The 15,154-nt window shown below is 44.2% G+C and overlaps 1 protein-coding gene across 9 annotated transcripts in view; it reads left to right on the top strand.

The window, feature by feature from the left end:
- The first annotated feature begins 1,739 nt into the window (after positions 1–1,739).
- Positions 1,740–15,154, top strand: part of DPF2 (double PHD fingers 2) — a 44,290-nt gene continuing 30,875 nt past the window's right edge. For 2 of the 9 annotated variants that reach the window (XM_038410582.2, XM_043519757.1), the window contains exons 1-2: positions 1,903–2,078; positions 11,570–11,730. In XM_038410582.2, the coding sequence (XP_038266510.1) occupies positions 2,047–2,078; positions 11,570–11,730 (193 nt within the window). In that variant the 5' untranslated portion in view covers positions 1,903–2,046. Of the gene's footprint in view, positions 2,079–9,984; positions 10,167–11,569; positions 11,731–15,154 lie in introns of all 9 variants that reach the window. The other 7 variants (XM_043519759.1, XM_038410585.2, XM_038410586.2 and 4 more) reach the window with 7 other exon arrangements.

The following is a 15,154-nucleotide window of genomic DNA, read 5'->3' as shown; positions in this document are numbered from 1 at the left end:
ACAGCAAGGGAAGAGCTAAACTGCATAGGTGCACATCATCCTTAGAGTGATTTGGGCTGGGATTTGCATAGGTACAGCCACATACATCATTTGCCACCAATGTCTACTGTGGGAATTTCAGCAAACATTCTTTTTTGTCTCACTTGGAGGTCTGACTTTTTCCATTGGACCATATGAACTGGAACCATAAACTCACTGAACATTAAATCTCACCAAATGAGGGTAAATCCATCCTCACCATCGTATCCACTGGACCATATGAACTGGAACCATAAACTCACTGAACATTAAATCTCACCAAATGAGGGTAAATCAAAGAGCTAAATTGTGTCTTGGAAAGGCTGCAGGGGAGAAGGAACCTACAATTTGTAATGAAAGAGAAAAAAGGCAGAGAAAAAATGTTGCTGCTCATCTTTCCTAGTTAACAAGCCAAGAAAGTGTCAGGAAGATGCTGGGTGCAGCTGAGCTGCAAAAAAACACACTGTGCAAGAACAGACTCAAAATAAAGCAATACACTTTCACCCACAATTTTTTTTTACCCCATACATTGAGAGGGAGAATGTAGATCCAAATCTATTCATGTAGGTACTTATTCTGTTCCCACAGTGAGCAACTCACAAATTTTATTTCACAACACCCCTGTGAGGCAGAAAAGCATTACCCCCTCCCCTTTTTTTAACAAATGCCGAACAGAACCACAGGGCAGATTAAGTGATTTACCCAGGGAATCTATGGCTGAAGTAGGACCTAAACCCAGGTTTATTGAATCTTAGTCCAATGCCCTATCCATTTGATGATTTGTCTTACTCTAAAATACATACAAGTGAGTACTCTCTCTCATTCCCCCCACTTTCATTTGTGTTTCCCATTGTGTTGAGGGTGCTTACCTTCCAAACACAGGGATAAGCATTTTATGAGGTTAAATCTGAGTGTGTAAGCATCTCCAAATGCAGGTGAGCTGGCAAATAATTTTTTCTGTTTCAGTGCAGCATAGATTCATGAGATGTCTCCCAAGCCATAAACATTCCGAGAAGCAGCAGTCTTACTCCAGTGCATGAGGGGCAACTGGAGGCAGGGCACTACCCAGCAGACAATGATGAGCAGAACAAGAGTCTTGTCCGTTGTGGGTACAACCTGTCTCTCCCCTATTTGACAGAGATTTCTCATAATGTCTCTCCTTGATCTAAAACTCAACATGCTGGTTCCCATCAGACTTATTCTGTACAGATGGGGGAATGCGTGCACATGGCATTGATAGTGCCCAATCCCCTGGGGCCAGGGTTTACACTAGGGAGTTATAGATGTAGTGTTTGATTTTTATAAGGCAAAATTTAACAACCTATCTCACAATATTCCCCCCCCCATGTTTACACAGAGCAGGTGGAGAACTTTTCTTCCCAACATACACCCCATGCCAGCATGGTCCAGAGGTCAGAAATAAAAGATCAGTCTCTTCAGCCACTCTGGTGAGGCATGAAAGCCCAATGACAGCACCAGTCAATGCCACACGCAGCAGCTGGTGCAGTGAAGGAGCCGGGCGGGCCTCTTGGGGACTGCATAGCAACACATCCCTCCCCCTTCCCTCTTTCCCCATCTCCCTTCCTTCCCCTCACCCCTACTCCCGCTCTTCCCTCCACCCCTCCTTCATTTCTTCCTACTTTTTCCCCTTCTCAACTTTCCCGCTAGTTTCTGCTACCGCGCATGCGCCCCAGACCAGCTCCCCCAGGAGCGTTCTCTCTTACGCATGCGTAATGTGGTTACGCCAAGGTCGGGTGTTCTCTCTCTGCCATATGGGTAGTGCCGTGTGTCAGCCTCCGCGGTAGCGCATGCGCACTGGCGAGACAGCGCAGGGGAAGGCGCGTATTTTCCCTCAACGCATGCGCAATTATTGTCCAGCGGCGGAAGGAAGGGGTGGAAGGAGAGGGGTTGGTAAGCAGCCCGTGGCGCTTGCGCAACACAGTGTAGGCGGGTTGAATCGGTAGCAGCTCTCCTGCGTTCGGCGCTTGCGCATTGAACGGCCACAGGGGCCCAGGCGACGGAGGGAAGATGGCGGCGGTGGTACAGAATGTGGTGAAGCTGTGAGTGGTTTCCCCCTCTCCCCCGTTTTCTTGCCCCCCCCCCCGCCCCCGAGCGCTCAGCGGAGCAGCCCGGGCCCGGTTGGGCTCCCTCCCCTCGGGAGAATCTAAGTGACCCGGAACGGCGGTGGCGCGGAGGGCTCCTGCAATGGGGCTTTCATTGTTAGGCGCAAAGTTTCTCAGCCGGCTCCTCAGGTGGAGTGGGGATCCCGGCGCGCAGTGGGAGCGGGGAGGAGCACGGACCCCTTGCGGCCCCTGGGGGTGGGAATGGGGGGAGGAGACCACTCTCACAGGTTGGCCTCAATAGGGTCCCTGCGGGGTGTGAATGGGAGGGAGCAAAGCCCCGACTTATAGCATGGGGGGGGAGGGAGGATTAACCTCAGAACACAACCACCAAGAACAGCAGGGAGACAGGTCCTGCCCTGCCCTGTCCTGTCCTGTCCCGTCCTCCCCTCCCCCCCGCCCAGTTCCACTGGGGGATGGGGAAGAAGGCATCTATTTATATAGCTACCGTAAGGATCAGGCTCAGGCTAGACTAAGGGTTGAAGCTTCTCTTCCCGGGGGATCCATATAGGAGCACAAGCTACTGCTCCCTACGGGTGCTGAGAGCTGGAAAGGCTACAGTTCCGTTGACCTTCTAAACCGGCAGTCCTGCCCCCCCCCCTTTCCTAAACTTTAAGAATAAGAGAAGGTACGAGAGGGGTGGCTGCAAGACTGCCCTAAGGGTAAGGGCTATAGCTTCCTAACCTCACCAAGGTGTGAAAAGGGCCAGCTCACCTCATAGTCTCGATAAACATGGTGTGAAGGAGCAAAAGTGATGTTTTAAAAACTGGACTTGAAAAATCATGGTGATTCAGCCAGCCAGAATGCAGGATTTAAATTGAAGAGGGTTTTGTGGTAGTAGGATAAGGATGGTAGGCCTTGACAGAGGTGGTGGTTGTGTGTAATTGTGATGACATTGCTTATAACTTCTTGAGATTATAAACTTGCAATCTGCTTTGATTCTTCAGTACATTATAATAATGGCTATCATGTGGCAGACTGTGGTCAGGAAGCAGTATTTGGAGTTAAGTCCAAGTGTGTGATATGATTTTCATGCTTCTGATTAAGTTCCTCTTTCCTTTTCTCTCTGGACATTGTCAAATCTCTGCTGTCTCTAAAGAAACTTGAGAAGAGCAAAAAAAAAAAAAAGTTCTCTGAAACACACTAAACAGCAGGTATTCTTAAAAATTCTTTGGGGAAAGGAGAGTCTTAGCAACTAGGGCATCACTTTCTCTTTCTGCAAATCATGCTATTTGAGCCTTGGGCAGAGGGAGAGAAGGGTGGTCTTGGGGTCAAGGCACTGCAATGGACCTCAGGTACCTGAGGGTGAATTCTTGTCTTAGCCATTTGTTTCTCGCATATCCCTGGGTATGTTACTTAATATGCGCTGTGCTCCAGTTCCCCATCTGTAAAAAGCAGATTGTGTCCCCCGTCTCTTATGGGGGTTGTGAGGATAAAATCCATTAATAATTGTGAGGTGCACAAGTACACAGTAATTAGGGACCGTATAGGTACCTAGATTTCTATAAAGATACACTACCAGGTGTACAGGTATTGTAGAGTAGTAGCCTAAAATATAGACTCTCTTATATAGTGTTTTTCATCACTAGATCTCAAAGCACTTTACAAAGGAGGTTTAGTATCATTATCCCCAGCACCAAATGCTAACTGCACCAAATGTTACTACAGTGTAACTGGATTATTACTGTAGAGTATAGTAGTAACATGCTTTTAAATAAGGGATGACTGAGCCAAACATCCTCCTAACCCTCCCTATTCTTTTGATCTGTGTGTGACTTTTTGTACATTTTCTGGTCTTAGTTCAGTCTAAAAGCAAGCAAAATATAAGTATCAAGTTATCCACTTGTCACATGATCATGGAATTTAATTATTTTTAGTGAAAAGGACAGTTTGGGATTTTTAATTTTTTTTTAAACATAAAATGTAAATTGGGGTCGGCAACCTTTCAGAAGTGGTGTGCCGAGTCTTCATTTATTTACTCTAATTCAAGGTTTCGCATGCCAGTAATACATTTTAATGTTTTTAGAAGGTCTCTTTCTATAAGTCTAAAATATATAAGTAAACTATTGTTGTTTGTAAAGTAAATAAGGTTTTTAAAATGTTTAAGAAGCTTCATTTAAAATTAAATTAAAATGCAGAGCCCCCCCGGACTGGTGGCTAGGACCCGGGCAGTGTGAGTGCCACTGAAAATCAGCTCATGTGCTGCCTTTCACGCATGTGCCATAGGTTGCCTACCCCTGATGTAAATGAACAGCTGTTTTTAAAAACTAATGATGGATGTTTAATTACCACTGTGTGTGTGAGCTAAAACTGTTTTTAAAATAGATTTTTTTTAATCATGGTTGGTATAGATTAGGTAAAATCTGAGAATGCGGACCCAGTGTGCTAGGCAGTGTATGTATGCTCTGCCCTGAACGCTTTATGATCCAAATAGATGAGACAAAGGATGGGACAGAAAACAGAAGGGGGAACTAGGTTGCTCAAGGTCATGGAGCTAGGAAAAGGAGTTGAGTCACCTGGGTCTCAGTCCAGTTCCTTACCCACTGGACCATACTGTCTCTCCAGTAGCATTTTAATACCATTTTAGAAAACAGGTTTATAGACTTGGGGTCAGATCCCATTGTCAGTCATGCCAGAGTAAATCTTGAGTAACTCTATCAAAGTCTGCAGTGTTGTATTTACTTGTGTATAACTGAAAGCAGAATATGTTCTTACGTCCTTTAGAAAAATATTTTTTCTCAGTGGTTCCTTTCTTTTGGCGGATACAGACACGGCTGCTACTCTGAAACCTCTTGTTACAGTGTGTATAGTAACAACCATTGTTTCATGTTCTCTGTGTATATAAATCTCCCCACTGTATTTTCCACTGAATGCATCCGATGAAGTGAGCTATAGCTCACGAAAGCTTATGCTCAAATACATTTGTTAGTTTCTAAGGTGCCACAACTACTCCTTTTCTTTTTTCAGTGGTTTCTGAATTCTTTCATGCCGTGACCTTTGGGCTTACATCTGTTAACATGGTCCGTAGGGGCAATGGTGCTAATTCAGATATTACTTTTTGGGGCTGGAGCAGATTTTTCAGCCCTGCTTCCCCTTCTTACATCCAGCCCTGGTCCACCCCTAGGTCTCAGAGGGGAGTTACCATTGCAGACCAAAGTGTATGGATTGGGCACGCCTGCCCGAGCGAGGGTGGCAGCTGAGGCTCCTCCCCATCCCTCCTCTGTACCACAACTCCCTGTCAGGCTGGGGGGAGGTGGTGGTGTCTCATTTCAGCGCTGCCAGCCTTGGATTTTGCTGCCAGTGGCAGGGACCAGCCTCTACATAGCCAGCTCTGTGCACGTATGCTCTTTGCCTTGCAATGGGACCATGAACAGTCTCCCTGTCTCCCCCTGCCCTACTTAAATGGCAGCCCTGTCTCCCCCTCCTTGTTAACTTGAGGCTTCCAATGGAACTAGGAGGAGCTGCCGTGAGGTCCAGCAGGTAGTGCAGGACCCATGACCAGCCAAGCTCCCTTCAGACCCCCACTGCCTCTCTGCTGGCTTGATGTTTCAAGACACCTTTTCCCCTCCCTCCCTCAGGGGGTCATAACTCACAATTTGGAAAACGAGTCTACACTGAGCAAGGAAATCATGTTGAACCTGTGTTAGCTCATTGTTAAAAGTGGATGCAGCCAATAGGCTTTTATTTTTCTCTAGTATGGGCTGAACTACTGGGAAGGGGTTAGGTTGGATATTGGCTGCTGAGCAAATTTCTGGTCTGCTTTTTCAGTATAGAAGCAAAGACAGAGAGTCTGTTCTTTTTTCCCTCCTTGGATCAAGATATTTTTGTATATGCAGGACGTATCCAGAAATGCATGAAATTTTTAAAAATATTTCGCTTTATTTGACATTTTCAGTCTATTTAAGCTGTGTTTGAATGCACAGCAATGGCGTATCAATACAATCAGCTTGTGCATTAAGCTCAGACATTAGTTTTTAATTGTATCTTAGAAATGTGCATTATTAGATTGAACTGTATAAAAGTATTGATATGACTTTAATAAAAAAAAACTAGGTTATGTATTTTAAAAAGAGAATATCCAGCCATTCATCTGTGGAAAAGTTTTCACTCTTCCATTAAGATGTCTCTTTCCTGATGTCACACTTTTTTTTTTTACCCCCTGCTTTTGATTTCTTCATTTCCTGATTTTTGGGCCACTCTACAGTACAAACCATATTAGCTGCTAAGGGGAATACTATTCTGTTTCTGAACACCTTTAGAAAAATTTTCCGTCCTGAAAACTGCTTTAATATTTAATGCTTACGTAGTGCCTTTAATCCAAGAGACTAAGGGCATGTACTACATTTGCCATTTAAAGCGGGAAAAAGTCCCTTTTCTGCTCAAAAACTGTGGGAGCATCTACACTTGCCAATGACTTTTTGCGGCAAAACTCAAAAGTTTCACTGCAAAAAGTAAACCATCTCCATGAGAGGCATACAGCTCTTACCGGTGATGCTTTTGCGGTGATGTGCAAGTGAAGACATGTTCTTCCTGTTTAGAGCTTTTAGCCTCCGGAGTATATCCCACAGTGCTTAGGTGACCACTCTGGCCAGCAGCTCTGCTGCTCTGATGCCAGGTAAACAGACATCCACCCCTCCCCCTGTAAAGCCCCAGGAACTTTGAAACTTCCCTTCCTGTTTTCTTGGCAAGTGCTGACTTATCATCTGGCCAAGTGATAATGGCTGCTCTAGGGACCAAAGATCCCCTGCTTGGAGCAATGCTGAGCTACTGGAGCTGATCAGCGTTTGGGGAGAGGAGGCTGTGTAGAGGCCCAGGATGTCCTGTGATCACCCCCCGCCCTCTTTTTCCTACAAGACCTATCTGTCAAAATGGAGAGAGCTCCACTGTGGATTAGCTGCCCTCAGTGCGTTCTCATGGGAGAAGTGCTGCAAATGTAAACACTCTCTGATGCCTGTGGAAGTAAGTGAGTACACAAACTAGCGCTTTTCTTTCACCGGTTCGCTATCACTAGTGAAACTGACAGCACAAAATCTCTGTAAGTCTAGACATAGCCTAAAAGTGTTTTACAAGGGAGGGTAGCTGGTAGAATTATCCCTGTTTCGAACATGGAGAAAATGAAGCACAGAGCTGTTAAGAGCACTCTGTGTGAGTAGCAGAACTGGGAACAGAGTCCAGGTCTTTTAACTCAGGGTCCAGGAGGGCTCTCTCCAGAGGTCTGGACAGCTTCTATAGACTGAAGTGGAGAAGAGACTTGTTTTGTCAATAGCATCATTTGCTGATCAGTTATCTAGAGCAAAAGATTGCTATATGCACGATCGGGGAACTGTCTTAGCAAGCAGTTGAGAGTTTCATCTGTAGTATGGATATAGCTTAAACTCCTGTCTACACTACAAATTTAGCTGTATAGGGAGATATGTCCAAATCTGTATCATAGTTGGGGACATGGCTAAAGCATAATGATATTCAGTCTGCTGCAACACAGAACTATGCTTTAACTGTGTTGGCTGACAACAGTACTGTAAGCACAACCTCCCTACTTAAATGAATTTTTTTAAAAAGTGTGACTTATGCCACATACCACTTCGTGGTGTTGAACTTGATAAGATTAGTGCTAACCTGACAGTCAGAAACCCATAGGAATACTGGCTCTCTTAGTTGGTTCTGTGGACTATTTTATCCCTCACATAATCTTGTTTGGCTGTCAAATCTTTCTGTGCTGTGCATAAGCAGAAAGGACCGTGGATGAAACAGAATTTTTGATGTGCAGGTGCAACTGAAATGGATATTATCTTATTTTTGGAAAGCTTTTCCCCCTAGTTAAAGGGGTTGGTTCTCCTTTAGCTTACATCAGTTTTCCTCCTTATAACTCCACTGACTTCAATGTTCTTCACTGGTGTTGGATCAAAACCAGGACTGATATATTTAAATCTCAGCTTCCCCATCCCAAGTGTGTGCCTTTGTTCTGCGTTATGTCCAGCAAGATATTTTGCATGGAATGTTATGTGCAAATTCTCATGTGTTGCCTGAAAGACAAAAGCTCCCATGTGTCATGTTTTGTTGTTCATCCCATTAAACTAGCAGCTTCCTTGCCATGTGTGTAATTACTGAGTTGTTTTATGGAGCCAGCCTGAGTGCCTTTCCTCTCTGACTCATGTTTTCTGGTTTGATGAGGTCATTTCAGTCAGTATTGAAGTGTCAGGGTCTGTCTCCTATGTGTGTGTGTGTGTGTGTGTGTGTGTGTGTGTGTGTGTGTAAACAAAGGGCTGTTGTGCTTATGTATTTATCAGTTTTTTTCTTTCTTCTCCTCTCCTCTCCTGGCATCGGAGACACAAAATTCTCTCTTCTTTAGCAAGCTGAAGTCACCAGATTCTCTGCTTTCCCTCTCCCTGCTACTTTGTGGCAAGATTTTAACATTGAAATTACTATAATTATGGCTCATTCAATTAAGTGAGTCTTTAGTGCTGCTGTAGCAAAAAGAAAAGAGAAGGAAAAAGAAAAAAAACAAAAGCTTGAAGGGGAGGAAAATAGATTTAATCAGAGTCTTGTATTCTTCCTGTCGGTTTGTGACTTCCCCCTGATGTTTTTACTAACTTGATTACCAAGCAGAATTGGATTTTTTTCCTCTCTTGGATCTATATATTGAAAATGCTTCAGTATAGCGTAACAATATAAAAAGACTCTAAATAGAGGGACCATCAAATCAGTGCTTTATTCAGAGGGTAAGGACATGAGCATAGCATGTCAGTAGGTCACCTGAATTTTGAGTGTGGGGATGGAAATATAGCTCTTGGCATCACTCCAAAATGCTACTCCATAATTTTGTGACAAATCTATGTCCATGATACTTTTATTGTTGCCTGTGTGTGGCAAACTTGAGATCATCCTCAGGAGCAGGAAGGGAGAACTCAAAGCCTCCTTCCAAGAAGCATGCCTCCAGCACTTGATCTAAATGAGAATCTCTGTTGTCACTGCAGGGTCTGTGACATATTTAAGGACTTCTGAATCTGTTCAGTGGTTCCCATGCATTATAAATTTCTTATTCGTTTATGCAGTGCTTCCAGAGTATCCCAAAAATGCAAGGATCACTCCACTCATCAGTTAAAATCCAGCTACTACTTGGTTGTGTAATGGCAGCCCCACTGCACAACAACTTAGAGCAGAAAGTGAAGGAGTCGTATATCCAATTTAAACTGCACAGTATACCAGAGTTATAATTTGCTTAAGTGCTGATTGGTTCTTTTACTCGGTTCCAGTTAGGATACCCACTTTTTTAACACTTAGAAGCCAGAAATTTGGTACAAAATTTAATTGAAAACCCAAATATAAATCAAGGTAATGGTCTCGTATGAAACAGTGAATTATTTATGGAGAATTGTAGCTTGGAACCCATCTGTTTTAAGACCTCTGTACATAGTGCATCATTCTGTGATATTTCATGAAATGATATTTAGGGTAAAAGATTGGTTGCTCAGGGAGTTGGCAGTTGGGTAATAGAGCCTTTCAACTCTGCCATTTGACTCCAGCCAAGGTTAGCAATGCCTTAAAAAAATTCTGTAGATTCCCTAGCCAGTTCTCAGCAGGACAGATGTCATTGATTGGCTCCCTTGCTAGTACTCTTGGCAGAAATGCCAAGGATTAAAAGAGCCATGGAGACTTATCTCCATCCCCAGAGTTGAGCAGCGGTGATTGGCTTCCATTGCTCATACTCCTGGTGAACAGGGCTTCAGATTCAAGGGGTGTCAACCTGGTCTCGTGTTCTCTGCTCTGTCCCCTATCTGGTTCCCTCATTATGTACCTTTTGACCTTTATCTCCATTCCTGTTTTTTCACTTGTCCCCTGTATTCAGTCAATTTTTAGGTCCCATGGTACTTCCCTTGTCTAGAGGATGGGTCTTTTGTTCTTGGTGGGTTCTGTTCACAGTTCCTGCGGCTTCAAATAGGCTGGTCTGGTGTTCTCTGCTCAGCATCCCTCTAGACCCCTCGTTTTGACCCTGTGATCTGCCTTACATACTTTGTACCCTGTAATCAAGTAAGTGCTGGGCTCTGCAGCATGTCCCTCATCTGGGGGGGTGGGCCTCTTAATTAATCATGTTTATTATGGTAGTGTCTAAGGACCAACCAAGAATGGAGCCCTGTTGTGCTAGGCACTGCACAAACACAGAATACTATTTGTGGGTTTTGGGACAAATGAGTCTAGACCTGCCCAAGATTAAAATCCCCTCTCCCCCCTCCCCCATCTAAGGGGGAGGAATCACTAGGCCGAGGCCACAGGTGAGTGCATGGGACTGCGAAGGAGACAACAAGAATGGAAGTGAGGTCAAAGGTTAAAAATCAGGGAACCAGAGGGGCACACCAAGCAGAGAACCCCAAAAGGTGCCTGCTGCTCCTCAAAGGTGTCTAAGGAGGTAGTGTACAGTCCCCAGGGGAACTGCACCCACAGGCAATAGAGTAGCAGACAGTTCCTGACCTGAAGAGCTTACAATCTAAGTAGATCAGACAGGCGGGGAAGGGATGTCAGCAAACAGCATGTTCCACAATTTTTGTTAGGTGAATTTGATTTTGGGGAGGTCATCTAAATGAAAAATGAAGGGAGAAGGGACTGAGGGAAACAGGGCAGGTGTGGAGTGAAGCTGAGACAAAGAGAGTGGGCAGGAAAGGAGAGGGTTGGAGCCAACAGTTGACTCTGGCCACCATCCTGGGATTTAAATATGCTGGTGAAAGTTACCAGCCTTAAATCCACACTAGTGGGATTTAGAATGCTATGCAACTTGACAACTAATAACAATATTAAATAAAATAAAAAGATCATTACAAATTGCTCTGATACAAATTACTGGGAATCCTCTGTGGTTCCTGCAGAAAATTATTCAGTGTAACCAGCTCGAGAAAAATATGCCAAAAGCTTTCGGAGAACAGTCTGAAATCCTTACTTTGGAAGGATTGTTGTGTATCACACTTGGAGTAATTCCAGATACCTCTTAGGAAGCTGGGTTCTTGTAGGGATCTGATCTGTATGGGTCTTTGGTCTGCTCCCTAATGTTAATTCTAATAAAAGTCTGATTGGGCATGTCTACATGGTGGTGATGGAATATCTGAGGGTGCAAAGTCCCGAGGTAGGTGTTTCTAAATAGAGTTTCCTGGGAAGTCCTGCACTAGGGATATAAATCCCCAAGAGCAAAATGTATCACAATGGTTTGTTTGTCAGTGGTCCCTAGTGCTTGGCTCCAGCCGTTCTGTTGTCTTCAGAATTGGCTACAGATCTTTTACAAAGGTCTTGCTCCAATATTTATGTTGGTACATCCAATCCTGCCAGAGCGTCAGGAGAGTTTTAAAAACAGGTGTGTAGAAAGTGCCAGGAAAGGCAAGCAGCAACAGCAGCTAGTAAGGGAATCCTAATAACTAATACACGGTGTCTGTTTCCTCAACCCACAGCCTTGGAGAGCAATATTACAAAGACGCAATGGAGCAGTGCCACAACTACAACGCCAGGCTGTGCGCTGAGAGGAGCGTCCGGCTGCCTTTCCTAGACTCACAGACCGGAGTGGCACAGAGCAACTGCTACATATGGATGGAGAAGCGTCACAGAGGCCCAGGTAGGGCCTTTTCAGCTGTTATGGTACAATAGCGTATCCCCAAAGCCAGCACCAGACTTCCGCTCTGCCTCAGCTTACCCACTCTCATGTAAACTAGCAGGCCAGCTCACCAGCAAGTGTGTCAGTGAAGCTTTCCCCAATGTCTCAGTATTTAACTTCCTTTACCCAGGGATACATTAATTTTTCAAACAGATTTCAACATCAGTCAAGATAGGCCTGGCCCCTCCTAGGGCATCTGCTGCTGCCTGCACACCAGGTATCTCTAGCCAAGTCTTTCCCCTACCTTGTGTGGCAAACATGCCTTCCAGGTCCTTTCCCTGACCCATGGTCTCTTTCAGTTCTCCTCATTAAGAGAACTGCTTGTTTCTTTTTTTCAGAGTGGTAGCCATGTTAGTTTGCATCAGCAAAAACAATGAGGAGTCCTTGTGACACCTTAGAGACTAACAAATTTATTTGGACATAAGCTTTCATGGGGTAAAACCCACTTCATCAGATGCATGGAGTGGAAAATACAGTAAGAGGTATAAATACACAGCACATGAAAAGATGGGAGTTGCCTTACCAAGTTGGGGGTCAGTGCTAACAAGCCAATTCAGTTAAGGTGGAAGTGGACAATTCTCAACAGTTGACAAGAAGGGGTGAATATCAAGGGAGGAAAAATCACTTTTGTAGTGCTAATGAGGCCAGTGTAATCAAGGTGGCCCATTTCAAACAGTTGACAAGAAGGTGTGAGTATCAGCAGAGGGGAAATTAGTTTTTGTAGTCACCCATCCACTCCCAGTCTTTAGTCAGGCCTAATTTGATGGTGTCCAGTTTGCAAATTAATTCCAGGTCTGCAGTTTCTCTTTGGAGTCTGTTTTTGAAGTTTTTTGGTTGAAGAATTGCCACTTTTAAGTCTGTTGTTGAGTGTCCAGGGAGATTGAAGTGTTCTCCTACTGGTTTTTGAATATTGTAATTCTTGAGGTCTGATTTGTGTCCATTTATTCTTTTGCATAGAGACTGTCCGGTTTGGCCAATGTACATGGCAGAGGGGCATTGCTGGCACATGATGGTATATATCGCATTGGTAGATGTGCAGGTGAACGAGCCCCTGATGGTGTGGCTGATGATGGTTAGGTCCTAAGATGGTGTCCTATCTGAAAAGTCACAGGTGGGGGCTAAGATGAAATCCCTTAAAGGGCCAATTCACCCTGTGGTACATGGGCATAACGCTTGCTGCACTTTATAAGTGTTTAGGTGAGGAAGGAGTGGGGAGGCTCTTTGGTTTTGGTTACTTTTAGGCAAAGAGCTTTTCCAACATTAACAGGAGTACATTTCTTTTACAGTTCACTTATCTTTCCTCAGCTGCTTTTGCACCTATCTTCCATCATGCACAGCGCTGAAGACCTACCTGTTTATTGTCTTGCATAAATAAGTTCAACGACCTTTTGTATTCCATGGAGTGTAGTGGTTAGAGCCGGGAAACTGGTAGTCAGGACTCCTGGATTCTAGTCACAACTCTGGAAGCCAGTTGGGTCTAGTTATTATAGCAAGGTGAGTGGGAATTAGGATATCTGGGTTCCCTTCCTGTCTCTGAGTAAAGAGTGTGACTTAATAAACCATGGCAACTGAAAATTGGGGCTGCTGGTTTCTGTGCCTGACTCTGGTACTAACCTGCTATGAACTTGAGAAAATATTCAGGTTCTCGGTGTCCTGGTATCAGAACTGTAACTTACGATCTGATCAATACATGTGGGATCAGTGTGACTTAGTGGCTAGAACATTGGATTGGAACTCGGGAGACCTGGGTTCTGTTCCTGGCTCAGCCACTGGCTTGTTGGGTGATCTTGGGTAAGTCATGTGCCTTCTGTTCCCATCTCTAAAATGGGAATAGTGATACTGACCTCCTTTGTAAAATGTGTTATTTTATATAGCTCTTTTTGACAATACAAACTTCGTTTAAGTCATGAGAAATATTATGTTAGAACATTTGGTCTTAAAACCTAACTCTGTATTAAGAAATGCAGAGAAAGCCCTGACATCCCCTAACCTGCAAAAAAGAAATGTGTGTGATGGCGTTTATATGATGATGCTACCTGTGGATCACAATCAAGAATTGGAGCCGCACTGTGCTAGTCCCTGCGTGGACAAACTGCAATGATAGCTCCTGCTCCAGAGAGCATACAGTCTCAGTATCGCAAGACAAAACCGTCCAAATGGGGTGAAAAAATAATAGTTGGATTGGAAGCTTTTTGGGGCAGGAAGTGGTGTTTTGTTCTACCCTGTACAGCACCTAGCACCGTGGGATGCTGGTCCATGACTGGGGCTCCTAGATGCTATTGCAATTCCGGTAATAATGTGAACAGAGATAGGCCAGCTAAGATTTCTGCTAAGCAATGCTAGACAGCAGTTTTTTTGTAGGCATCTCACAGTCTTTTTCGATGTGTGTGGGAGGAATGTGTGGGATTGCAGCTTTGAAGGTTCCCTTGACCATGGCTTTAAGAAACAGAAATTTGGTTGCAAACATGTAGCTGCTGGTAGAAGCTTCCCCTCAGCCCTTTCATTCAGGAGTTCATCTTACCATACTCTGTATGTCATTATGCATTGACTGAACCTCTCCTACAATGGGGAATGGAATGCTGGCTCTTGGCAGCTAACTTTTGCTCCCAACACTTATCCCATTTTACAGAGAGGCAGTGTGATCCAGAGAATAGGGCACTAGAATGGGAGTCAGGAAACATGAGGTCTATTCCTGGCTTTGCCAGTGACCTACTGGGTGACCATGAGCCAAGTCACTTTGCCTCTCTGTACCTCGGTTTCCCCATTCCACCCTGTATCTGTTTAGATTGTAAACTCTGTAGTGGTGTTTTTACCAAAAAAAAAAAAGGTACTTGTGGCACCTTAGAGACGAACACATGTATTTGAGCATAAGCTTTCGTGAGCTACAGCTCACTTCATCAGATGCATTCAGTGGAAAATACAGTGAGGAGATTTATATACACAGAGAACATGAAACAATGGGTGTTGCCATATACACTGTAATGAGAGTGATCAGGTAAAGTGAGCTATTACCAGCAAGGGGGGAGGAACCTTTTGTAGTGATAATTAAGATAGGCCATTTCCAGCAGTTGACAAGAATGTGCGAGGAACAGGGGGGAGAGGAGGAATAAACATGGGGAAATGGTTTTACTTTGTGTAATGACCCATCCACTCCTAGTCTTTATTCAAGCCTAAGTTAATTGTATCCAGTTTGCAAATTAATTCCAATTCAGCAGTCTCTCCTTGGAGTCTGTTTTTGAAGTTTTTTTTGTTGAAGAATTGCCATTTTTAGGTCTGTAATCAAGTGACCAAAGAGATTGAAGTGTTCTCTGACTGGTTTTTGAATATTATAATTCTTGACATCTGATTTGTGTCCATTTATTCTTTTATATAGAGACTGTCCAGT

This window comes from Dermochelys coriacea, chromosome 7 (assembly GCF_009764565.3).
Source record: "Dermochelys coriacea isolate rDerCor1 chromosome 7, rDerCor1.pri.v4, whole genome shotgun sequence".
Lineage (NCBI taxonomy): Eukaryota > Metazoa > Chordata > Testudines > Dermochelyidae > Dermochelys > Dermochelys coriacea.
This window is presented reverse-complemented; position numbering and strand designations above follow the sequence as displayed.